Source organism: Peromyscus maniculatus, chromosome 6, assembly GCF_049852395.1.
Source record: "Peromyscus maniculatus bairdii isolate BWxNUB_F1_BW_parent chromosome 6, HU_Pman_BW_mat_3.1, whole genome shotgun sequence".
In the NCBI taxonomy this organism is placed as follows: Eukaryota; Metazoa; Chordata; class Mammalia; order Rodentia; family Cricetidae; genus Peromyscus; species Peromyscus maniculatus.
This window is the reverse complement of record NC_134857.1, coordinates 41852616-41879173: the sequence shown is the minus strand read 5'-3', so window position 1 is coordinate 41879173 and position 26558 is coordinate 41852616. Positions and strand designations below refer to the sequence as shown.

Genomic DNA, 26558 nt, shown 5'->3' with positions numbered 1-26558 from the left:
TCTTCCATTCTTTAGTTCCACAAAACTCTTGGGTTGCCTTTCAACAAACAGAGAGACTTTTTCCATTTCCTGACATGCATTTGTTCATGGATATAAAACTTGAGTCTTGCTGATCTGGTCTTATGCATATCTATGTATGCCACCTCTTTACAATGCCAAATCATAGTGTAGTCTTCATAAGACCATCTCAAGTAGCAAACCTAACAAATATCTGCAACAGAATTGAAAACAACATAAAAAGCTACAACAATATTTCTAGGGAGACACATGGTAATGGCTGTAGAGAGACTGCAAGTGGCCAGTTTCTACCATCAGACAGACATATTTATCTCAATTTGTAAGTGAAAATGTACAAACATCAGGGTCTTAGAATTAGTCCTGCCAGCTGCCTGTCTTCCTGACATTTCCCTTCACCCTTCTATCCTCACCCACTCCTCTTTCGTGAACTGCATCTTTCTTGAACACCCCTCGATCAGGGTTTGGACATACAGACCAACAAACAGAGCATACTGTCTGGTGGGAAGACAACCAACCAAACAATGCTTTCTAATTGTGAATGCTGAAAGTTAAGCCAGGGAAAGCAGAGGGCACCATGAGAGGTAAAGTAGGGAGCCCACTGGAAATAAGTGCTGATCATACTGAGTCCTCCAGGAATGTGTATTCAGTGATGGTACTGGTCATGTCAGACAAACAGCTCGTGCCAGAGCTTGGCATTGAATGAGGGCTGAGGGATGGAAAACACTTGTGTGGGACTGGAAACCTGTGTGAATGGAATGAAGTGACAGTCAGACTTGAATCTGAGCCAACCCGAGGCATGTTAGCTCTGGTCCAGGCACAAGCTGCAATGAACATCCCAAGATATGAATGCAATGTTGTGATGTGGTTTAACTAAGCCAGAAGTTAGCTATGCCTTCTGCTTCATGAGGTCAGATCCAGGGCACTGACAAGCAGGTAAGGGTCACATATTGTCAGTAGGTGGTGGATGGCATTGGAAGGAGCTCCTTACAATGGTTCAAAGCTTTTTATTCCTTCTACCTACCTCCTCTGCACAATATTATTCTACAAAATTAGGTGAACGATGATTGATCAAATTTTACCTGGTATAGTAGTGTTCCCTTATCCGTGAAGGATACATCCCAGGACTTGCAGTGGATGCAGAAAACCATAGGAACTGCCAAACAATACCGTGTTTATCTCTGCACACTGTGGCCCTAACTTTGGAAGTTTAAAGTACAGTAGCAAAATTAACATAGGTTTCTTTTTCATTCTTCCTCATTTCACAGCTACATTTTCACCGTAAATCAAAGAACTTCAGCATGTGTTTTGCAATGTGTTGTTTTGTTTTGTTCTTTCCTAAGTTGAAAGGTTTCTTCTGAAAGGAACCATCTCCATAGCTTCTCCCCAGCGTATCTGATTGTCAGCATCACCACTCTTGTGTTTAAGGGTATGCCTAATAAAATAGGGATTACTTGGATACAAACGCTATGATACCATGATAGTTTATGCGATGCCAGAGATCATTGCTTAGTAGCTATTAAGCATGGAGCATATGCTGTACACATATACTGGAAAGAAGGATTGTGTCCCGTGCTGGGGGTGAGGCCCACTGAGACAACAGATTTCATCAGAGTACTCAGAACTGCATGTGATGTCAAACTGATGTTTCTTTTGGAATTTTCCAACCCATATATTCGGACCATGGTTGTCTTCAGATGAGAGGACTGGTACACACCTAAAGGGTTTAAAAGTCTTTGGCCAGAGCGACTTTGCCCTTTACAAGGAAACTGTACATATGTGAAGCTGTTCTCAGGATTTACATCTAAGACATCTAATGTTTCAGTTACCTGCTGTGTACAACAACAGTATAGGAACTATTATGTGGGACAGTGTGGAAGTCTCAGACTGTGATTTGTTTCAGAGAAAATTCTATAGTTCTTATTTAGTATTGAATGACCAGCTTTTTAAAATAGGCTCATCAGAGCAATATTTAAAATATTTAAAGTGCCCAATATGGCATCTCATTACCCAAACAGGACTCCTTTGTGACTAGTAGTGTATGATTTGCAAACTCTGACATTACCAGACACGAGTCTCTCCCCTCCCCCATTACACTTGGCTCTCTAGTACTGAGTCTATCTTATCCAACAGGACCATCACTAAACCTGGACTGGCCATCCCAACTACCTTCCATGTTCTATCAATACTCACATCTTATTGGCTGGTTTTATCCACATCTTTGTCTCTTCTGTCTGCATCTCTCCATCTCTATTTCTACTAAGCTAGAACATAAACTGTTCTTGTAGATAATGGAAAAATGCTTGGATTTTTAGTGCTATCCCAGAATTTAGAGATTTTCAAGCAGGTTACCTTTTAATGTATAGTAAAGTTCTGTGACTATCTTAAAACCTTGGCATGAGGAGATGAAGTGTTATGAACTAAAGTGCTGAACATGAGCTTATGATTTTGTTTCTCTAGATAAGGAAATGGTTCATTCAATGAATATTAATCAAGTACTAAATATATAGCCAGGTCTTAGTATCCAGGCCTAATAAATACAGCTGTGAATAAGGCAAATAAAACCCCTGTAACTGTGCATATTGTATTGTAGCATGATGTGTGGACAATATGTTTTCTAGAAATCATTTCAGAAACTTCTTTGAACTCTAGTGAAAATATTTCTTCAAAGTATTCATGTGTTAATTTGTAAAGAGGCCACATTTTTTTAAAATAATTAAATTATCATTTTTTTCCTAGGTATAATAAAATGCAAGAAGGACAGAAGCCCCTCCAGTCCTCAGCAGTGTCCCCTCTGCATGAACCCCAGGATCTCTAAAGGCAGACCCTTTGCTATGGTACCAGCTGGAGCTTTCCTGTGTACAAAGCCAACCATTGACCCATCACAGAAGCCAAAGAGCCTGGCTATTCAGGAAGACAATGGATCTGCCTTCCTGTCACCCCAAGATTTCATAAAACCTTTCGGTTCCCTGTCTTTGAACATGACAGACCTGTCTGGAAACAAGGCCCATGTGGTCTGTAGTATCCAAAAGCCGTCCAGGACATTGCCAGTTGCATTCACTGAAGAAAATGACTACATCATGCTAAATATGTCATTTTCAACAAATCTGGTGTGCCGTGTAGATCATAATCACATTCAGACAGTGTGGCAACTACTGGCTTTGTACAGTGACTCTCCTCTGAGACTGGAAAGGAAGCCACAGCTTACTGGGACTCCACAGCTGTCCTCCAAATATAAACAGGTGGCTCTTCTGCCTGAAGACATTTTTACCAACATAGAGGCTGATTTCAGAGCCGATCCTTTTTGGCTCCAACAAGAAAAAGTTTTCTTGCAGCTGAACAGAAACACCACCACACTTAGCACATTACAGATCCAGTTCTCCAGTGATGCTCAAATCACTTTACCAAGGGCAGAGATGAGACCAGTGAGACTCAAATGGACTATGATTCCAAGAATGAACAATACCAAACTGGAACACACTGTTTTGGCTGGTGGCACTATTGCCTTGGACTGTCCGGGCCAAGGTGACCCTTCACCTCACTTGGAATGGCTTCTAGCCGATGGGAGTAAAGTGAGAGCCCCTTATGTTAGTGAGGATGGGCGAATCCTAATAGACAAAAAAGGAAAATTGGAACTCCAGATGGCTGACAGCTTTGACACGGGCCTTTACCACTGCATAAGCACCAACTATGAAGATGCTGACATTCTTACCTATAGGATAACCGTGGTAGAGCCCCATGTCGAAAACATGCATGAAAACGGAGTTCAGCAAACAGTGGTCTCTGGTGAGACACTCGATCTTCCATGCCATTCCACTGGTATTCCAGATGCTTCTATTAGCTGGGTTCTTCCAGGAAACACTGTGTTCTCTCAGTCATCAAGAGACAGGCAAATTCTTAACAATGGGACCTTAAGAATATTACAGGTTACCCTAACAGACCAAGGTCATTATCGCTGTGTAGCGGCCAACCCATCAGGGGTGGATTTTTCCATTTTTCAAGTTTCGGTCCAAATGAAAGGCCAAAGGCCAGTTGAGCATGATCGGGAAGCAGATGGATCTGGACTTGGAGAACCCAATCCCAGTGTTCCCTCTAGGCAGCCACCATCTTTGAAACTCTCTGCATCAGCTTTGACAGGGGCAGAGGCTGGAAAACAAGTCTCCAGGATACGTAAGAAGGACAAATATAGAGAGTTCATACATCGACGGCGTGGGGATTCCACACTCCGGCGTTTCAGGGAGCATAGGAGGCAGTTCCCTCTCTCTGCTCGGAGAATTGACCCACAACACTGGGCAGCACTTTTAGAGAAAGCAAAAAAGAATCCTGTGCCAAAGCAGCAAGAAAATACCACAGTAGAGCCAGTGCCGCTGGGTGCTCCACTTGTGGCGCTCCCTGCTGAGGAAGAACACGCTTCCGGTATGATTTCTCTAGATGAAGAATTCACAGTTCATAAAACTAAAGCTTCTGGTGTCACAGAACGGTCATCAACTGCTGACTCCAGACCAGTATCTTATGGCTTTGTGACAAGTGTAACTTCTGGCATAGAAGTCTTCTCTACTATGAATCCACAAATACTACCATCTAATCACCGTCCCGATTTCAAACTATCCAATGTTATTGACACCACAGCTGTGTCAAAGAGAATACACCCAAGTGGAACAAGCAAACTAGAAAATGCAACCAACCAAAATTCAAGCATTATCTTTCCATCAGTATCTGGAGTAACTGAAATTCAGGATGCTGTTCAGATGGGGAGAAGAGCATCTTCCCAAAGTACACACCCAGTCCCAGGGGGAACCATGGCTGCTGATGGCTGTGCCAACATGCCAAGTATCTGCACCAGCAAAGCTGATACAGTCTTGCCATCAGCAAATCCAACAGAGGATTATGAGCATCACACACTTATAACAGGAGAGAGCCGAGCGAGGAATAATGACACTTCTTCTCACACTGCTAAAGATCCTAGCTTCCCTAAGCACCTTTCAGATTCACACACTGCTGCCCCTTCTCTATTTCACATGCCTAGAAACAGTACCGCTAACTTCACCTTGTCCAGGCACTTTGGGAGACAGAGCAGAGGACGACTTATAAGCCCATATAGAACCCCAGGTCTCAGACGGCATAGATATAAGATTGTGAGGCCAGCACTCAAGGGACCTGCTAACAGAAGTACTAGTGAATTTTCAGCAACAGAGCCCAATAGGATGTGCCCAACCTGTTCTTCTACAGAGAGGCTCACCCTGGCTACTACAGCATGGTCCATTCCAGGCTCATCCATCAGCACCCTCCCCAGAGCTATCATCACCGGGGACATAGCAGAAAAGTCTACCACTGTGGTTCAGAACCCAGCATTATTATTTATGAACAAACAAAACGTAGATATTGAGACATTAACAACTACTATAAAATATTTCAGAGATGAAAGTACCCAAGTGACTCCCAATGAAGCAAGCATGACTTCTGCTCCAACACCTGTATCCCTGGAAAAAAAACCAGTAGACAATAGTGGTTACCCGAGTGTGTCTAGTACCATTCAAGCTGAAAGAGATTCAGTGGTGACAACACCACTTCCCAGTCTGCGCAGCAAACCCTCGATGCCAACAAAAGCAACAAACAAAAAATTCTCAAGAAAGAAAATTCCCCGGCACCAAATCTTTACAAATAACCATAGCAAAAAAGGGATGTTAAAGAATCTGTATCAGTTTGGTTTACAAAAGAACACAGCCACACTGTTTCCCCAAATAGCTCCTCTTTTACCCACAGATCATAGCCCCCCCTTACCTTCTACAACAGTCTCTGCAACTCTGATGCAAACTCTGTCCGCAGCAATGGCTTCCACTCACCACAATGCCACTGACGGTGCCAGAAGTCTCTCAGGTGGCAAGCAGCAGCCCTTCACCAACTCCTCCCCAGGGCTTCCTAGGGCCACAAGCAAGGGAGGTAGTACAATGACCTTCCTGTCAATGGAAACTGCCACCCTGGCAACTCCTGCTGCCCCTGAATCTGTCATGATCTCTGAAACCCAAATAGCAAGTTCCAAAGAAGCAAAAGACCAAATAAAGCGGCTTCAGAAGAGCAGGCATGACCCAAACACCACCCCAGGGCAGAGTTCAGGCTTCAGCATGTACCTGGCTCCAACAGCAGCTGACACTTCCTCGACTTTCACTCCCTCGTCACGACAAGACACTAGCAGAATTGTAAGCACAGTTGCTCTCCACTCAGAAACCAGTCTCTTGGGCCTCACTGAAGTGTCACAGAAGTGTACTCAGACTTTGGGAAATACAACAGCTTCAGAAAGGACTTTGTTCAACCTTTCACAGGAGGTAACCACCATGAAAAGAGCTTCAGACATACCACCATTCCTCATCAGTGGGGTGCCTCTGATGCCCATTCCTTCCCCTCCTCCCTTTACTAGGGGTGTGGTTACAGACAGTGAGGTCACACCCACATCGATTTTCAAGACGATGACCAATAGAATGGTCACCATTAATGAATCCTCAAAGCACAATAGAGATCTGCAGCAATCCTCAGCAGAGCCTGGCCCAGATCCCAGGATCAGAACTGGAGCCACTTACTCTACCTCCTCTAATCTGTTCCTTTCAACACCTGTGCCAACATTAAGAATAAATAAACCACAGAATTCTAAATGGAAGCCCTCTCCCTGGCCAGAAAACCACTTTCAGCGCAAGTCATACTCAGAAACTATTGTAAAGGGCAAAAGACCAGCAGGGAGCATGTGGTCCCCTCTCAGCTTTCCAGAGGCCAGCACCCATGCCTTACATTGGAATGGACAGAAGCATGCCGAGAGTGTCTTTGATAAGAAACCTGTTCAAAATCCAACTTCCAAACTCCTTCCCTCTGGCTCTTTACCTAGAACTATATTGGAAAAACCAAGAATAATTGGAGGAAAGGCTGCAAGTTTTACTATTCCAACCAACTCCGATGCCTTTCTTCCCTGTGAGGCTGTTGGAAACCCCCTGCCCACCATCCACTGGACCAGAGTCTCTCCAGGTATTTGGAACCATTAACAATACCTTAATTATAAAACAAGGACATGATTGTATCTTTCAGAGTTGTCTTTAAAGTACCAACACTAGTTTTAAATTTCTCCAAAATATAAAACCTATTGATATCCTCATTTGACATTTGCATATTCCTCATTAGAAGAAATTTTTTTAGATTTTACTTTTTAAGTGTGTGTGCAAAAATGTATGTGCAAATGTGTGCATGCATGCATGTGTGCATTTGCACACATTAGGGCAGGTGCCTTAGGAAAGAGGTACCAGATTCCCTGGAACTGGAGCTCTCTCTCTCCAACCCCTATTAGAAGGTTTTAAATTTTAGATTTATTTTATGTGTATGAGTGTTAGGCCTTCATGTGTGTATATGCACATATGTACCTTATATGCACACAGGTCAGAAGAGGGGGTCATACCTCCAGGAACTGGAACTGCAAATGATTGTGAACCAGCATGTGGGCATTGGGAACTGAACATAGGTCCTCTGCAAGAGCAACAAGTGCTCTTACCTGCTAAGCCATCTCCCCAGCCCCTACTAGGATGTTTTTAAAGTGTTAAGAAGAGTTTGGTAGGACAACTAGATGGCTCCATGTGTAAAGGGAAACTAATGCCAAGCCTGATGACCTGAGTTCAATTCCTGGGACAGATATGGTCGAAAGAGAGAACCAACTCCCACAGGTTGTTTTCTGATCTCTACACACTGGCAATGGCATGTATGTGTCCATATATACACACAAAAACCAGCATGTGCCTATATATACATACACAAATCAATAAAATGTAATGATAAAGTTTAAACAAATAGTTTTTAAGGCTAGATAGAATGGCACATGCATATACTCCAAGCAATGAGGATGAGTTCAATGCCAGTCTGAGCTAAAAAATTAGATCCCATCTCAAAACAAGTTTTTAAAAAATAGTTTGGGCCAATTGGTTATCTGATATTAAATGGTCTGCATTAAAATCTTATACATACAGGTAACGTAGGGCTGAGAAGATTGTGTTTTATTTATTTATATATACTTATTATAATTTATATGCTATACACACATACACACTCACACACACACACACACACACATATATATATATAAATAATAATTTAAAAGAGGCCATAAATTTGAAAAAGAGAAAGAAGGGGGTACAGGGGAGGAGCTGAAGGAAGGAAGGGGGAGTCAATGATCTAATCATATTGTAATATCAAAAATAAAAACATTAAAATGAGTAATTTGTTAAAGCCAACAAAAATACTTTGAAAGTAGATCAAATGTACATATATATGTGTATGTATGTGTATATGTATAAAAATTTACATAGAAGAATGTCATGTTGAACTATCTGGATTTTAAATTTAAATTTATGTGAATAAAAAATTGAGAAACACTTTTAGCAATCTGAAGTTTTTTTTAGTAGTATTTATTGTCAGCTTAACAAAACCATAGTTTCATGTTTTCTATCCAGTCTTTGATGCTGATGAACTATATGTATCAATTTTTTCCATCTTATTAGGACTTGAACTATCCCAAGGGACACAGAAAAGCAAGTTCCATGTGTTTCCTAACGGCACTTTGTCCATCCGGAGGGTCACTATTCAGGACCGTGGACAGTACCTGTGCTCTGCATCTAATCCTCTAGGCAAAGACCACCTTCATGTCATGTTGTCTGTGGTTTCCTATCCTGCCAGGATCCTGGAGAGACATGCCAAGGAGATCACAGTTCATTCTGGAAGTACTGTGGAATTAAAGTGCAGAGTGGAAGGTTTGCCAATGCCTACAGTTTCCTGGATACTTGCAAACCAAACAGTGGTCTCAGAAACATCCAAGGGAAACAGAAAGGTCTGGGTAACGTCTGACGGGACCTTGGTCATCCGCAATCTGAGTCTCTATGACCGTGGCTTTTACAAGTGTGTGGCCAGCAACCCAGCTGGCCAGGATTCACTGCTCATTAAGATACAAGTCATCACAGCTCCCCCAGTTATTCTAGAGCAGAAGAAGCAAGCCATCATTGGGGTTTCAGGTGAAAGTTTGAAACTGCCCTGCACTGCAAAAGGAACTCCGCAGCCCAGTGTTCACTGGGTCCTCTATGATGGGACTGAACTAGAACCGCTGCAGTTGACTCATCCCAAGTTTTTCTTGTATTCAAATGGAACTCTGTACATAAGAAACATTGCTCCTTCAGACAGGGGCACTTACGAATGCATTGCCACCAGTTCCTCAGGCTCAGAGAGAAGGGTAGTGATTCTTACAGTGGAAGAGCGAGAGACAGTCCCCAGGATAGAAATTGCCTCTCAGAAATGGACAGAGGTGAATTTGGGTGAGAAACTACTACTGAACTGCTCAGCTACTGGGGATCCAAAACCTAGAATAATCTGGAGGTTACCATCCAAGGCTATCATCGACCAGTGGCACAGGTAAGCCTTTCTGTTAGAATTATCCCTTTCATTTATTTAGCTTTACAGCTTCTAAAATGGGAAACAGCAAGGCTAGCAGTAGCTTCAAAGGCCATGCATGATGCACAGGAAGGTGACTGTCTATAGAAAGGAACTCCATTTGACCTCAATGACTACAAAATCAGTCTTACATGCTTAACTCTGGGGTCCATATTCTTGGACAGTTGAGAACTATGGGAGGATCTTATTAGCCTCCATACTGGTGGCAGGCAATTTTTTTTCCTTTTTTCTTTTCTTGTGGGCTGCTTTAAAAATGGTAACTGTAGGGGCTGGAGAAATGGCTCAGAGGTTAAGAGCACTGACTGTTCTTCCAAAGGTCCTGAGTTCAATTCCCAGCAACCACATGGTGGCTCACAGCCATCTGTAATGAGATCTGGCGCCCTCTTATGGCCTGCAGTCATACATGCTGTATACATAATAAATAAATCTTTAAAAAAAATGGTAACTGTGTAAAGTTATTCATAATCTCCACATCAAAAAGAGAACTAGTGATAAGGTTGAGGCTCTAGGAACAAGATGTTCTGTATTTTACTCAGGACCTTCTCCTTCTCTTATCAGATGCTTCACACTTTAGTTATGTCATAATCCTTTCTTTCTTAAGATTGCAGTGCACCTTATGAAAGGCACATTAAGATCTTCTCAGAGTGAAATATACTAAAATTTCCATGAACTTGATGCTATCAGATACAGTTTTCTACTATCCTCTTTATAAATATTTGCTTTGAAAAGCATAATTTATAGCTTATGAATTATAAATTTTTGTTATGACTTTGTGTAACGATTTTCCATAATCCAGGAAAATATGTAGATGAACACTTTTTACTTACATTTATTCATTTATTAAAGTATTCGTGCAATAAAAATTAAATATAGTATATATGAATTTATGTGGATATTGGAAATGAAGGGTTTTTTTCTAGTGTTACGGTGAGTTGATACAGAATAAAATGAATAGATTTGTAATTCTTTTTTTTTTTTCGAGACAGGGTTTCTCTGTGTAGCCTTGCGCCTTTCCTGGATCTTGCTCTGTAGACCAGGCTGGCCTCGAACTCACAAAGATCCACCTGCCTCTGCCTCCCAAGTGCTGGGATTAAAGGCGTGCGCTACTACCGCCCTGAATAGATTTGTAATTCTTAATCCAAATGTCAATATTAATTTTCAGGTTTTTCAGGTATCAAAATTACCTTAAATGTTAAATTGTAATTCACTAAGATGTAAAGTTATAAGATGCTGAGCTGGAGAGTGTGAACATTAGAACCCACACGCTTACATATATTTTCTCCCCTGTATGTGTCCCCATTCAATATCTTCAATGTTCACTTATCAGCTTTGCATTTAATTTCACAATACCAGCTCTCTCGTTTCCCCCTCAGAATTGCTGCAGCCGCTCTGAGCCTTTGTGGTTCTTTATAAATTATAAGATTATTTACTTCTTAGAAGAAAGTGATTTGATTTTTGATGGGATTTTTCATTGAACTCATAGATTAACCTTTTGGCCTGGTAACATGGGATGCCTTTTCATTTTTTGTATCCTCTAGAATTTGTTTCATAATTCTCAATGTAGCAATCTTTTACCTTCTACTTTTTCCTAAGTAGTTTGGAGTGTTTTTTTTTTTTTTTGGATCCCTGGGTTTTTGTTTGTTTGTTTAAGCAATTCATCATAGGCATGTAAAGATGCTAGGTTTTGTATGTTAATTTTTTATCTTGAAACTTTACTGACTGTAAGTTATCAAAGCTTTCTAATGGAGTATTTTTACTTTCCTATGTAAAATAATGGCACCTGAAAACAAGGCTACTTAAACTTCTTCCTTTCTGATTTGGATGCCTCAGTTCTTTCTCCATCCTAATTCCTTTCACCAAGACTTTCTTGCTGTATTAAGTAAGAGTAGCAGGAACAGAGGGAGTCTTGTTCCAATCTAAAGAACACTTTAGCCTTTTCTAATTCAGTGTGGTATTGATGGTAGATTTTTCATATATAGGCTTTAATAATTTGTGATATATTCCTTCAGTATCTAATTTATTCTTATCATAAAAGGACATTAAACCTTACCAAATGCTTTTTCTGCATTTTTTAAAGATAATCATATGGTTTTGTATTGATTCAAGTGTTATATTGTTTATTGATGTGCAAATGTGAAATCATCCCTGCATCTCTGAGGTTAATCCTAATTGATCATGGTCTATGTACACTTTGAAATGCTCAATTCAGTTTACTTGTATTTTCTTGAGAAAATTTACAATTATGTTCATTGGGGATATGGGTCTAAACTTTTTTATTGTTGTGCTTTTGGTTTAGAATGAGGATATGCTGCCCCTTTAAAAATATGTTGATAGAGTTCCTGGCATTTCTAATTTATACTTTAAGAAGAAATGCAAGTAACACATGTTCATAGAAATCATCAGTACAGCTGTCAGGTACTAGGATGTTTTTATAAAGATGGAAGATTTTTCATTACTGCTTCAGTATCATTACACTGTATATATTTTCTTGATCAATTTTAGTAGGCTATATACTTCCTGAAACTTGTCCAGTACTTCTTGGATTCATGTGATTTTGCCATATTATTCATAGTTGCTTTTAAAATATCTTTTGTAATTTTGTAGCATTAGGGTTCTCTAGAGGAACAGAACCAGTAGAATATATATATTCTGAATGGGGATGCAATTGGCCTCCATGACAAGGTCTGAGTAGCCCAACAAATGGGTGTTTTCACATTGATAAGGCTAAGAACCAGTTGCTCCACAGTTCCTGGAGCTGTGTGTTCTCAGCAGGCCCAGGTTGGAACTGAAGGCCTAGTCTTCAGTTCACTTTGATAGACCAAAGCAGCTGACTGCTGATGTCAGCAAAAAGTGGCACTGGCAGCATAGTAGATGAGCTCACCAGCAAGAAACAAGAGCAAGCAAGGCAAATGGCTTCAGCAACTTTTGCTCTGGACCTCTTGTCTCTACTGCTGCTGAAAGATGCTGTCTACATTTAGGGTGGGTCTTCCCACCTCAATTAATCAAGAAAAAACCTCCTCCAATCATGCCCAGAGCCTAACCTAATCTAGACAACCTAGAAAACAGTTTATAGGTGTGCTTAGAGACTTGTGTCTTGGGTGATGCTGGACCCTATAGAGTTGACAACATTAACTATTGTTATCAGTTATGTTTCCTTTTGGATTTATGTGGCTGTCTTTTTTTTTTTAATTAATCTAGGTAAAGATTTAGAGATACTATTCCCCCTTTTTAAAGCACAAATTTCGTTGCCTTTTGCAATTTTTGTGTTTACTTTTTATTTTGGTATTTTTTTTCTTTAATTTTGGTTGGGTTTGTCTTTGTTTTTCTAAGTCCTTGAGGTTCCTATTGTTTGAAACCTTTTTTTTAAATTACATATTTTGGTATAAATGTTTCTCAAGACTGATTTTGCTGTACCACATAGATTTTGATATATTGTTGTAATTTTAATGTTCTTAAAAATTCCTTCTCCTTTTTCAGTTAGCTTAGCTCATTTAGGAGGAGTATGTTATTTCATTTCCATATATCTATATACTTTTTCATTCTCATTAAATTTATTGCCCTAGAAGATAAACAATGATTTCAACTTTTAAAAATTTATTGGTACTTGACATATGGGCTGTCCTAGAGAAAATTCCACATGTTGATGAGGTGATTGTGTATTATACTGGTTGGAGGAAGTCTCCTAAAAATGTGTTAGGTCAGTTTTCTCTACAGTGGTCAAACTCAGATGTTTCTTAGTTTTTCTGTCTAGATTTTTTTTTATCTATTGAGAAAGTTAGGTATTGATATTTATACTGCACTGGACTTAATTCTTCACATCTATTATTTGCTTTGTATATCCAGTTGGTACCATCTCCAGTACAAATATTTACAACTGCTCTACCATCGTCTTAGTTTCTCTTTGTTGCTGTGACAAACACTATGACCAAAGCCATCTAGGAGAGGACACCGTTTATTACAGCTTCCAGGTTATAGTCTAAAGTTGAAAGAAGTCAGGGTTGGAACTCAAGACAGGAACTTGAAGCAGGGACATGGAGGAATGCTGCTTGTTGGCTCACTCACTGGCTCATGTTCAGCTAGATTTCTTATACAGCCCAAGAACAGCTACTTATGGATGGTGCCAATCAGGGAGAGCTGGGACCTCCCTTATCAATCAACACAGTCTCCTTCAGACATACTCAAAAGCCAATGTGGTGTGTAAATTCCATCAGTTCAGACTCTCAGATAATTTTAGGCTTTGTCAAGCTAACAGAGAAGCAAAGACAATCTTGTCAAGTTGATGCTTGTCTCTTCACTTGTATTTCACTTCAAGGCTCTTTTGAAAAGTTCCCAGCCCTCTCCTGAGCAGATAAGCTTGTTCTTATGTCACTGTTCTTCCAGTGTTAGTTAATGGAAGATATTACATCCTGTAACATCATTAGATCAGATTTGAGGCACCACTTTAAATCAGTTGTTTTTTAAAGGCTCTCTCTTTACCTGCAGCATTAACATTAACCAAGAACGTGACTCAGAAGCAGTGATTATTTTGACAAGGATTCTGTGTTTTTAGAAGTCCCTAAGGTAATTGTAATGCACACTAAAATTTGAGTCTTGGTCTCAAATTTAATTATTCATAAGTAACCTGTGATATTTGTCAAGTACTACAGTCAAAGCTTCCACATGTATTGAATCTGAATCTCTAGAAAGAGAAGCCAAGAAAGATGCAATAAATTTGGCCCCTTACAATGCTAACACAGTTTATGGGAGATCCAACATATATGGCAGTAGTCCTTAGATTCTGCTACACGTGACAATCATGTAAAAAGCCTGATGCCTAGGCCAACTCCACATCACTTCAGTCAGACATTCTAGTCTTGGAGCATAGGCTCCAAGTATTTCAGACTATACATGTTGAAGTTTTAATAATGCAGCCAAATTTAAGGAAAAATGGTTTTAGAATGCATTAGGAGAGATTAATAACAGATGCTAGTGTGGCACCAGACAAAAGACAGGCTTCCCTGTGACTTCAATCAAGTTCATCTGGAGATTTCCTCTGTAGAGTGAGGGAAATACTTGGAGATAAAACAAAGTCTATACAAAGTTATCTAGTAATTTCCTTTATTTGTGTACACATTATCATGATTTCACCTTGGCGTCTTTTCAGAGAAATTCCTTCCTCAGTTGAGAAAAACAAAAAGCACACTGTTCTTACATTATTCTATACATAGTACTCTCCAGGTCTGAAACTGACTTGAGCTGCAGAGTTGGTAACAGTTATGCTTCAAGGAGTCCTGGGCTAGCCAGATGGCTTGGCAGGTGAAGGTGTTTGCTGCTGTCCTAATCTGTCTGCTCTTAATCACTGGAACATCTCTCCAGCCCCCACTAGCTGCTTTGAGGATGTGTTCATTTAGAAGTTTTGGGATCAATTAGATGGCTCAGTAGGTAAAGACACTCACTGCCAGGCTTGATGAGCCCAGTGTGTACACACACACACACACACACACACACACACACACACACACACACACACACACAATGGATAACAATGTGGACTGAAAAATTTAAAGTGTAAAGTTCTCACTTCGTAGTTTCATTTGTGTGTTTACCGCATGCTGTCAAAAAAGAAAAAAGGGGGTGACCTTGATTCTATTCTTAGCACTAAAAGCTAGGCTCACTTTTATCAGGAAAGATCTTCCATCTGGTGGTCAAATGTGGCAATTACAGGCAATGCACTGGCAGTCCAGTGTTGGAGCCAATCTGGAAACCAGTCCTTTAATAGCTGCCCAGACAGCAGCAGGCGCTTCAGCTTCTAATGAATTGTAGACTGGTGACCTCTGCAGCAGGCAGAGGAGAAATTGGTCTCTAGTTAAATAACCTAATTACTGCCTCATTAATACATTGTAAAAGTATCATCAGGCAATAATTTAACACATACATATGAGTTGTTTTTCCTCATTAGTAGAAAAATTTTAATTTTTGTGGATCCATTTGTTTGATACACAAAATGTCTAAGAATTTGCTACTTCCAGCATTCTTCTTACCATGAGCTGTTTTTAAAAATTATATAAAAGAGGTTCACTTGAAGTCTATTTGGGAAATAGCCACTGGTCTTAGGTAAATCATACCGTGTTACAGCGTTTTTTTCAAGCAAATGGCCTAGATAACAGTAAGTGATTTAGATCTTCATTGTAACAGTCTAAGAAATCATCCATAAAGCTAATGCCATGTAACACACACACACACACACACACACACACACACACACACACAAAGGGGGGTCGACAGGATGTGGTAGAAATGGTGATAAACTTGATTGTGACAATTATTTTCATTTTATGTATATGTCACAATTTCATAAAAAATAACTTACGTGCATAAATACAGCAGTCATCTCCTGGTAAGGCTGGAGGGAGATAAAAATCATACAAATAAGGCCATTTCTACATAGTATTCTATAAATATGTATAAATTGGTATCAGATTTTAGTCTTTGCATCTGTTTATGTAAGGTGTGCCCATGTTCTTGTTGGTGTGTGTGTGTCTGGTGCAGAGGTAACTAAACAGCAGGTGTCTTCTGCAATCACTTTCTATGGACCCTGAACCTAGAGCTCATTTATTCAGCTACACTGGCTGTCTAGCATGCTCCAGGGATCCATCGTCTCCATACTCCTAGTGCTGGTGTTACAGATGCACACTGCTATATCTACCTTTTAAGTAGCCACTGGAGATCCCATTCCAGGTCTTACCATTGTGCAACAGGCAGATTACTAACTGAGTCATCTCCCCAGCTCCATGTCTAGTCTTTGAAAACGGTGACATTGCCCACCGCAAGCAGCTGCACTTTCACATCTGTCCCTTTCCTTCTTAGAATGGGCAGCCGCATCCATGTTTATCCGAATGGATCCTTAGTTATTGGACCAGTGACAGAAAAAGATGGTGGTGACTACTTGTGTGTGGCAAGGAACAAAATGGGAGACGATCTGATCCTGATGCATGTCCGTCTAAGATTGACACCTGCCAAAATTGAACAGAAGCAGCACTTTAAGAAGCAAGTGCTCCATGGGAAAGATTTCCAAGTTGACTGCAAGGCTTCTGGCTCCCCTGTGCCTGAGGTATCCTGGAGTTTGCCTGATGGAACAATGATCAACAACGCCATGCAAGCTGATGACAGTGGCCACAGGACCAAGAGGTACACCCTCTTCCACAACGGGACCTTGTATTTCAACAAAGTTGGAATCGCAGAGGAAGGAGATTATATTTGCTATGCCCAGAATACCTTAGGGAAGGATGAAATGAAAGTCCACCTAACCGTTGTAACATCCATCCCACGGATAAAGCAAGGCGACGAGACCAACATGAGGATCAGGGCTGGAGACACAGCTGTCCTTGACTGTGAGGTCATTGGGGAACCCACACCAAGTGTATTTTGGTTGCTGCCTTCCAATGATGTCATTTCATTCTCCAATGACAGGTACATATTTCATGCCAATGGAACTTTGTCCATTAATAAAGTGAAAGTGCTGGACTCTGGGGAGTATGTGTGTGTAGCTCGGAACCCTAGTGGGGATGACACTAAAATGTACAAACTAGACATTGTCTCTAAACTTCCACTAATCAATGGTCTGTACACAAACAGAACTGTTATTAAAGCCACAGCTGTTCCGCACTCCAAAAAACTCTTTGACTGCAGAGCAGATGGGATCCCAGCTCCCCAGATCAGGTGGATTATGCCAGATAATATTTTCCTCACAGCTCCATACTATGGAGGCAGAATCACAGTCCATAAGAATGGAACCTTGGAGATTAGGAATATCAGGCTTTCTGATTCAGCGGATTTTATCTGTGTGGCTCGGAATGAAGGGGGAGAGAGTATGCTGGTGGTACAGTTACAAGTACTGGAAATGCTGAGAAGACCAACATTCAGAAATCCATTTAATGAAAAAGTAATTGCTCAGGTTGGCAAGTCCATAGCACTGAACTGCTCTGTTGATGGGAACCCACCACCTGAAATCATCTGGATTTTACCTGATGGCACACGGCTTTCTAATAGACCACAACATTCTTCCTATCTGATAGCAAGCAATGGTTCTCTCATCATTTATAAAACAACTCGGAACAAGTCAGGAAAGTATCGCTGTGCAGCTAGAAATAAAGTTGGCTATATCGAGAAACTCATCCTATTAGAAATTGGACAGAGGCCAGTTATTCTGACATATGCACTAGGAATGGTAAAAAGTGTCAGTGGAGAATCTCTATCACTGCACTGTCTGTCTGATGGAATCCCTAAGCCAAATGTCAAATGGACTACACCAAGTGGTCATGTCATAGACAGACCCCACGTTAATGGAAAGTACATACTGCATGAAAATGGCACATTGGTCATCAAAGAAACAACAGCTTATGACAGGGGAAATTATATCTGTAGGGCTCAAAACAGTGTTGGCCACGCAGTGGTAACTGTTCCAGTGATGATTGTGGCCTACCCTCCCCGAATTATAAATTACCCACCCAGGAGCGTACTCAGGAGGACGGGAGAAGCAGTGCAGCTCCACTGTATGGCCCTGGGAGTCCCCAAGCCACAGATTATCTGGGAGAGGCCAGGACACTCCCTGCTCCCAAAGGCAAGAGAAAGGAAAACCCATGGAAGTAAGCCGCTTCCCCCACAAGGCACGCTGGTCATTCAGGATCTCCAAACCTCAGATTCTGGAGTCTACAAATGCACAGCCCTGAACCTACTTGGCACTGATTATGCAACAACTTACATTCAAGTCATCTGACAGGAAGTAAAACCAATACTGAACAGAGTCAACATCTGAAGGGTTTATTGTTTTTGTTTTTTTGTGTTTTTTTTTTTTTGGAAGAAGTTTAATCAAAGGCAGCCATAGGCATGGAAATGAATTTGGATACATTTACAGTATTAAATTTACAATGGACATGCAAAAGAGACTTGTAAATAAATGCATTATGAAATGATGCCAAGTGTCTATGGATTTCAACGCGAACTCTTAACTTAAGGCACTTTGATTTTGCCAACAAATAACAGACATTAAGAGAAAACGATCCACTACAAAATAACAAACAGCTGATGCACCTGAATTTTCAGTAAAGAGACCTTTCTCTCACTATCAGTTGCCTAGTGTCCAACTTCTACCAATGTTACAAACTTTGCACTCAGAATGGAGACAATGGGAAAGATTAAATTTGCATTCTATGTAAATCATCACATACAAATATTTTGTAACTGGTTTATAAACAGTTTGATAAAACCTACAGAAAACAAGCACTGAACTGTTTTGCTTATGATTCAGTTTACCATTTGTTCACACTGAAAATTCTCATTACCCACATTAAAAAACAAATAAACAAAACAAAAGCTTTCTACATGTAAAGAGTTGCCTAATGCTCACACATCAGGAAATGTGAAAAGGGAGTTTCATATTTGTCCATACCTCTGTCACTCTGAAAAAGGCTTTACAAGTACAACGAAACTTCTTTGTAACTTTAAAACCTAGCTAAGGCACCCATTGTTTGGAGCCATTTGTAAGAAAGATTTTCTAAGGAGGAATTGCTCTTTTACAAGAGTCTAGATCTCTTATATATAATGAAGTTTCACTGTATTTAAAATTTGAATGTTGTTTCTTTTATATAATTAACTGTACTTATATTACATGTTTAATTCAACCCAAAGATAAATGGGGGTATCATAGATTTACCTCTTTTATTCTAAAGTCTGAGATTTTTCCAGTATAATTTCTCTGGCTTCTGTCCAAATATTCATCTATTTATGAATTGTAGGAGCCTTGTAAATGATAAACAAAAGCCACAGGTCTTATTCAGTTAGCTTAGAACACTGAAACCAAGGCCTTTGTTAGTTTGTGCCAATCATTTGAGAATTAACTCCACTGTGTCTCCATCATGCCTACTTTCTTTTGGCCCCTACCTCTGTCGTGATTGCTGTTAACATAGGTACTCTATGGCTTCCAGAGGTCAAATGATACCCACCTTCTAATTTTGGATGAGGAAAGGTAAATAAAACAAGCAATGCAACCCTAAAAATAATCAGCCTATAATAGAACACATATATAACCAGGAATTATGGTAAGTATACCCAATTCCATTATATTGCAAGGTCTGATCTTTAATAAGAGCTGGGCTTTCCATCTTAAGACAAATTCCTATCTGCAACCCACCAAGAAAATGACAAAGTTTTGCAACAGGGTTTTCCCTTATGACCATTTTGATACCAACCACATGCATTTGCTATGGGGGAAAAGCCCTCTCAGAGCACAGAATTAAGTAGCAGTAAATATGACAACTAAATTTAAATTTCCAGTTGCTTTCCTTATAATTAATGCACAGGGAAAACAGCTCTAGGTTTTTCCTCATCTCCCAAAACATCTCATAACTAGAGGGCCTCAGCATGACTTATCTTCCTCATCTCAAGAAACAAAATAAATAGCAACAAAGGTATAAGCATTGCCTTCAAGTGCAAACGGATTAATAAATTAACTTCTGCAAAGTATAAAGTGCATACAAATGCTATGCAATTATTACACTCCTGCTGCTGTTTTCAATATTGAGCTACAAACTGAAACTGGCATTTTAACTATCAATAATCATTGATTAGAGAACAGAAAGGACAGGGTATGACTCACTCACTAGGCACAACATTCACACTTCGGTGGTTTTGCCAATGCAGTCATGTGGTCGATTACTTTGAAGAAAAATAGCTTGTGAGCTGTAAGAATGACTCTGGAGAGGAAAGCAAAGCTGACCTGTGAGACCACTGAAATGTACTGCATTGTCTGAAAGCAGATAAATGGTCACTGAGTGGAAAGAATGGTCTTTAATGTTTGGCAAAGTCTTTTCCAGCCCAGAGTAAACACAAAACAAGCGGGCTGGAGGGGTATATTTCACAGTGTACAAAGCAGTTCACATGGATGTTGCCATGGCAAAGTAAGCAAACATGTATTTGAGGTCATTTGAATGAGTCAAACTTTGCAATGAGTAACTCACCTAGGAAGATATAAACTATCTATATAATGATCTGTAAAAGAAATTATCTAAAGTTGTACTAGCTACATTTTTAAAAAGTAGTTCTACATGGTTTGCTCTTCATAGACAATCTATTCACAGTATGCTTGACTACATGACATGTGAAATCATATGGCAAAAAGAAAATGAACCCAACAAAAAACATGGGAAGATCCCTACGTATGTCTTAAAATGCCCTGCAATTTTCACATTCAAAATTTTATGCATCTAATTCTAAAAAAATATTATATGGAATACTCTTAAGTTACACAAACTGATAATAATTTACTGTATTTTTTCACTCTAATAGGAGCAAATTACCACATACTTGAACAAAGTTAAAATAGTTACTATTTCTTTATAATAAATTTGATGTATAATTTACTTTACTTGTGCTTTTTGCACCAGTTTATAAATACAGTATAAGCAATACACAACAAGACAGACACCAACATTAATAATTAAATTCAAAATAGCAAATACTTACCATACAAAATTAACAGTAAGTACACCTTTGATGAATACCAGAGCTTTCTGGACTGGGGAGCCAGAGCCTCTGGAAACCAAGTCAAGTCTAAACACAGTAGAATCCAAGGCCAGCTGTGAGACTTGTTTTTGTTTTTGTTTTTTTTCTCAAGTTGGCATGAGGTTCTGAAGAACCAAAACTGGACAGTTATTTTTACCAAAACGGCAGTAAATAATAAATGAACCGATTCCACCGTGGCTCTTCCGGCCTCCAGCAGTTCTATGTTGTACTTCCATGAAGAATCTGGTGAAAGATCGTGCCACTGGAAACCAAGGGGAGTGCAGCCACTTCTAAGAGGCTCCCGCACATCTCAGGGTGGCTTGCACAGAAGCCCCGAAGAAGCAGAAGTACTAAGCAACAATCTGTTTCAGCACCTTTGGACCACAACAAAAGCAAAGCAAAGTCCTTCATAAATGTGAACAAAGTTTATAAAGTGCTTATGAAATGATCAACATTTCAAATTAGAATGATGCAAATAAATGAAAAGCGAGTGTATCATACTCCTGTGAGAACTGCCATATCTTTCAAATCAGTAGTTTGGTCCACCACAGGTTAAAAAAAAATCATTAATTAATACATAAATATTCAAACCTACCGTAATTCATTCTTTATGTAAGTATGAGATAAAAAAGCACCAGTTTCAAAAGGTCTGCCACCACACTATCTGGAGTAGGCCTGCATGATCCACATTTTAAAACCTATTTTGAATATGATAAAACCAAACCACAACTTCTTTACTTATTTAAATACCTCTGCATGAAATGGAGCACAAAATATAGGAAAACATAAATAACTCAAAGACCAAAGAAGACTTCTTATGATTACTAATAAATCTGATTTTGTTTTTCAGTGCAAACATAAACATCACGTCTTCTCTTTCAGATTCAAAAGTGTGAAGGATGTGCACAGGGAGTCACTCCTTGCTGTGGCTGGTTACCTAGGAGAAAAGCAGAGTTAATAGTTGGTGCAAATTTGTGGGGCAGATAATGTTTCCTCATTGGTACTCCTCTCAATGACAGTCTCCAGTATAGGGGAACAGACCAGCTGGCTAGACCCTGGGCCAATAATCACATAGGGAGACCAAATGTATTCTGTAGAGGGGTCAGAGTCTCACACCTGCCAACACAATGCCTTGGGATTAGAGGCACTGACTGACTAATCTGAAGTGTTCAAGAGCTGTGTTCCAGCCTATGGTAGACAGCAGAGCAAACAGACATGCTCTTCAGATCAGTGTGCCACACACAACTCCTCAGTACTGACTTATAAACACTGTAACGTCAATCTCTGCCTTCAGATTGTATTCTTGGCAAGAATTTTACCTTGAAAATCTCACTATATTTCATTGTTTTAATCACAAATTATTTAATGAAGCATGCCTACTAAGCAACAGTTGGGGAAAAAAACTGATTTTACATGATATAACCAAAATTAAGCAAGGATATAAGAAAAAAAAGACATATATTTCAACTTTGGAAATGAAAAAAATCTCATGTATGTATTCACTGAACATAGTGATGTGTTACATAAAGACACAAACAAGTATACATTGTATGCTGAAGACCAAAAAAAAAGAAAGAAAAAAAAAGAAAGAAAAAGAAAGAAAAATCAAGATATTAAGTATGACTGATAGGGACCCAAGGAGTAGGGGTTGGGGGAATTCTCTCTGTCGGGAAACCAACATGCAGAACAGACAGGCAGAAAGCTGATATATACTACCCGTCAGCCACAAATGGGTACGACACCACTGTCAGCATGCAGTGGACTTCACTTTACAACTCAGAAACAGTGAATCTGAAGCCGGGGGTTAAGTGTTTGTCTTCTTCCTCTGCACAGATGGGAAAACGTGACCCCGTCAATAATGGCCTTGTTGGCAAAGACCTCAGGTCTGCTAACTCCAGGCCAGACTCCAAGGCACTGTATTTCACAGCACAGAGTGCTCGCTCCCATTTCTAAAAGGACTCTGTCCTGGGATTCCAGCAGAGAGGTGATCCCACTCACGAGCACGGGCTGAATTTCCCCTTTCACAGCGGTGCTAGTGTCGTGAAACTGGCACCTGGGCATGGAGTTGTAGTCAAGCAGCAGAACATGTGTCTGGCATGCAGGAAGCCCGGGGTTCTGTACTCAGCACCATAAAACAAAACCAAGAGGGAAAAATGGGAGTCTAGCTGTGCTTTGAGAAGTTCACATAGAAGCAATAGGAAAATACTGAATTAATGGAAAAATTGTGGCTTTTCCAGGCAAGGAAACAGGTTAAGTGCAAAGCCAATCAAACTAAAATAAAATAAAACACCTTAGACTGCCGGGCGGCGGTGGCGCACGCCTTTAATCCCAGCACTCGGGAGGCAGAGCCAGGCGGATCTCTGTGAGTTCGAGGCCAGCCTGGGCTACCAAGTGAGTTCCAGGAAAGGCGCAAAGCTACACAGAGAAACCCTGTCTCGAAAAACCAAAAAAAAAAAAAACAAAAAAAAAAAAAAACACCTTAGACTAAGGTAAACATGAAAAAAAAAACTATGTACATATGTATGTATATATGTATGTATGTATATATGTATGTGTATATGTATGTATATATGTATGTATGTATATATGTATGTATGTATGTATGTATGTATGTATGTAACAAAAAGCAGTCAAATAAAGAGGCTATCAACTTGATAGTGCAGGTATGGGAGGGGTTTAACAGAAGGAGCTGAGAGATGCTAAACAGAAGGGAAGAGGGGATTCAATATTAAATTATATTTCAATTAAAACATGATTAAAATGGTACTGAAATCGGGAGTCAGATAGCAGGGTAAGAATGATCAGAGAAGCAGAAGAAGTCCCAGTGACCTCTTCTCTCTTCCTTTCCTCATTTCAAAAGGGCTGTGATCTCTCTCTGCCTCGCCTTACTACTTCCTGTCTCCTATTTGTCCTGCCCTCCAAAACCTCTATGGTTAACTGGTCAGCTAGTGGCTAGCTCTGCCCGCTAACTCCAAGCAAACTTTATTGTCAGAATGTGATCAACATATCACACACCAAGGTGCAGAGAACCCAGTGTCGTTTCTGAGGAGTTACCACCGCGTCGGGCTTGTTGCTGCTGGTTTCCAGGTCTCCCCCGCTCCATGTGAGACAGGTACTTACTAGAAAGCTGCTTCTGGAGCTGTCGCACCAGGGCGGCTGTCTGCTGTTGCTGCTGGGTCTGCTGCAAGCCTTGCCTGGGGAACTGCAATGGCAACAAGTGGAACGGTGAATCAGCCACCAGGCTACACAAGGCAGAGGCCGCACCTTGGGGTGTCTAATGAACTTTCCCACACTTAAAGAGAAAAGGCTCATGCCCAGTGTGGATAAACTTGATCCTGTCTACTGTACATCTCAATACGTGGCTGGTAAACAGTGCCGTTCTCGCAGGCATTTATTTTTCGAGTCTCTAGGTCCACACTACAGAGGTAGCCTACTCACTTAAAGACCATTGTCATCTCACTCTTCACCAGCTGGAGGCACATCCTAACAGCCCGGGTCCCTCTCGTTGAAAGCTCTCTGGGGTGGAGATCCATCCAATGCCAACAGACCCACCCCATGGACAGACAAGAACCTGTGAGGCAGAGCATGCCCTTGCTAGTGGGACCTCATCTGGGCCATGACTTCCACCTGCCAGCCAGGACAGGGTAGGCAAAGCTGGACACCAAGAGCTCAGGCTTTAAGGAGTTTTCTCCTGGTGCTGTGTGAGGGAGACCAGAAGTACAACATGAGGAATGAGGAACTTACACTACAGTTCTTTCCATCAGACTCACACAAGAAACTGTGGCTAATGTTCAATGGTGGAGGGGGACTGATCAATATTTGGCAGAAGAAAAATGATTTTTGATTAGAATCACCAGCCATACTGTGTCATTTCTGAACTGCAGATGTCAGACCACAGCTCTTTCTTGTGTGTCCTTCTTTCTCCTTGGCTGCCTTCTTGCTGTCTGGAAACAATTGGGATGCTCTGAAACAAGTCTCCCTTAGTCATATGCAGAGTACTGGTCCCTTCCCATTTACCTCAGTCTGTGCTCTCTTTGCCCATCTACCTGTATGGAATGCACTCAGCAGGCTGGCACAGCACCCTAGAGAGCACCCCAGGAAATGGAAGGGAATGAGCAGGATCAGGCTAGGAAGGAGCACAGTAAAGCTTTGCTTTATTTTGCCAGCTTTTTCCACAGTAGCTCTCTTTGGCCAAGTGCATCCAAGGCAGGAAGGCCCAGGTTCTCCCATCAGCCAGGTAACCTGGCTCTCTCCATCTCCACTCTTCTGCCTCCATGAGGCTTAGAGGCCTGATATGCCTGTAAGACATTTGAGTTGCTTTTCCTTAATCTGCCTCACATCTCTGAGGAGTTTTTTTTTTTTTTTTTTTTTTTTTTTTTTGGTTTTTTTGAGACAGGGTTTCTCTGTGTAGCTTTGCGCCTTTCCTGGGACTCACTTGGTAGCCCAGGCTGGCCTTGAACTCACAGAGATCCGCCTGCCTCTGCCTCCCGAGTGCTGGGATTAAAGGCGTGCGCCACCACGCCCGGCCTCTGAGGAGTTTTTAAAAAGACCATTCTCAATGTGAATGCAACATAATTCTGTCTTCCTTGAAGATCCTCAGTATGATTGAAAGCAGCCTAGGATTGTAAGCAGTGTAGGAAATAAAAATACAGAATGCATAGCTAACTGCAAATTGCAGATAAACAATGAATAATTTTTATTTCACTTATATTTAATATTTCATGTGACAAAAACTGCATTTAGTTCAAGTACCCCAACAGAATATTTGAGACAACACTTTTGCTAATTGCTTGCCTGAAATTCAAATATAACTGAAAGTCCTAATCTAGACAGTATTGCCAAGCTGACTCTTAAGTGTATATGACACCTAAAGCTGATAGGCCATTTCTAATTACCCCCCCACCCCCCACCTCCACATACAGTTCTGGGAAAACAGAATAAAATTCATCCTTTTATATGGAAAAGTCAGGAAGGTAAGTGCTTTCTTTTTAAGTCAACAGTTTCTATGCTTACCCAGAATCCTCTTCAACAATTCCTTCTCTGTGCCATGCACTCTACTAGGCATTATAAGCATATATTGCCACACTTAACCCTGATATAGGATCGACCACCCCAAATTTGTCCCAACTGTTTGCGACAGCTGTGTTTGAATTCAGCGTGTGTCAAAGGTTAACTCTCCCCATGTCATGAAGGGCTTTAGCCCTTCCCACACACTGCACTTAGGCAGTCAGGCATCCACATGGCTGCTTTATTTGGGAAACACGGAAAGAGCTGAATGTCTGTTTTAGTCAGCTTTTGCTGTTTACTCCTGCATTTTTGGAGGTATTTGAATTTGGGCAACAAATACAAAGGACTATGAACCTTTACTACTAATATTCTCATGATACAGATTAGAATTGTGTCATTTGGCTTCTGAATCCCAAGGGCATTCTCAAAACTATCTCAATTTCTCTGAACAGAACATATGAATTCCTTGAGGAAGACCAGTATAACACTTTTGCCTGTGGTCAAAATTACAGTAACTATGAACTATTGCT

At 40.5% G+C, this 26558-nt stretch overlaps 2 protein-coding genes across 10 annotated transcripts in view; one reads left to right on the top strand and one right to left on the bottom strand.

The window, feature by feature from the left end:
- Positions 1 to 18434, top strand: part of Igsf10 (immunoglobulin superfamily member 10) — a 28337-nt gene extending 9903 nt beyond the window's left edge. For all 3 annotated transcript variants that reach the window (XM_006994654.4, XM_015988139.3, XM_076574130.1), the window contains exons 5-7: positions 2755 to 7026; positions 8544 to 9444; positions 16330 to 18434. In XM_006994654.4, the coding sequence (XP_006994716.1) occupies positions 2755 to 7026; positions 8544 to 9444; positions 16330 to 18238 (7082 nt within the window). In that variant the 3' untranslated portion in view covers positions 18239 to 18434. The remainder of the gene's footprint in view (positions 1 to 2754; positions 7027 to 8543; positions 9445 to 16329) is intronic.
- The window catches only part of Med12l (mediator complex subunit 12L), a 346663-nt gene continuing 338371 nt past the window's right edge, over positions 18267 to 26558 (bottom strand). For all 7 annotated transcript variants that reach the window (XM_076574135.1, XM_076574131.1, XM_076574137.1 and 4 more), the window contains 2 exons: positions 24142 to 24223; positions 18267 to 21958 (listed from right to left, as the gene is read on the bottom strand). In XM_076574135.1, coding sequence (XP_076430250.1) covers positions 21906 to 21958; positions 24142 to 24223 — 135 coding nt within the window. In that variant the 3' untranslated portion in view covers positions 18267 to 21905. The remainder of the gene's footprint in view (positions 21959 to 24141; positions 24224 to 26558) is intronic.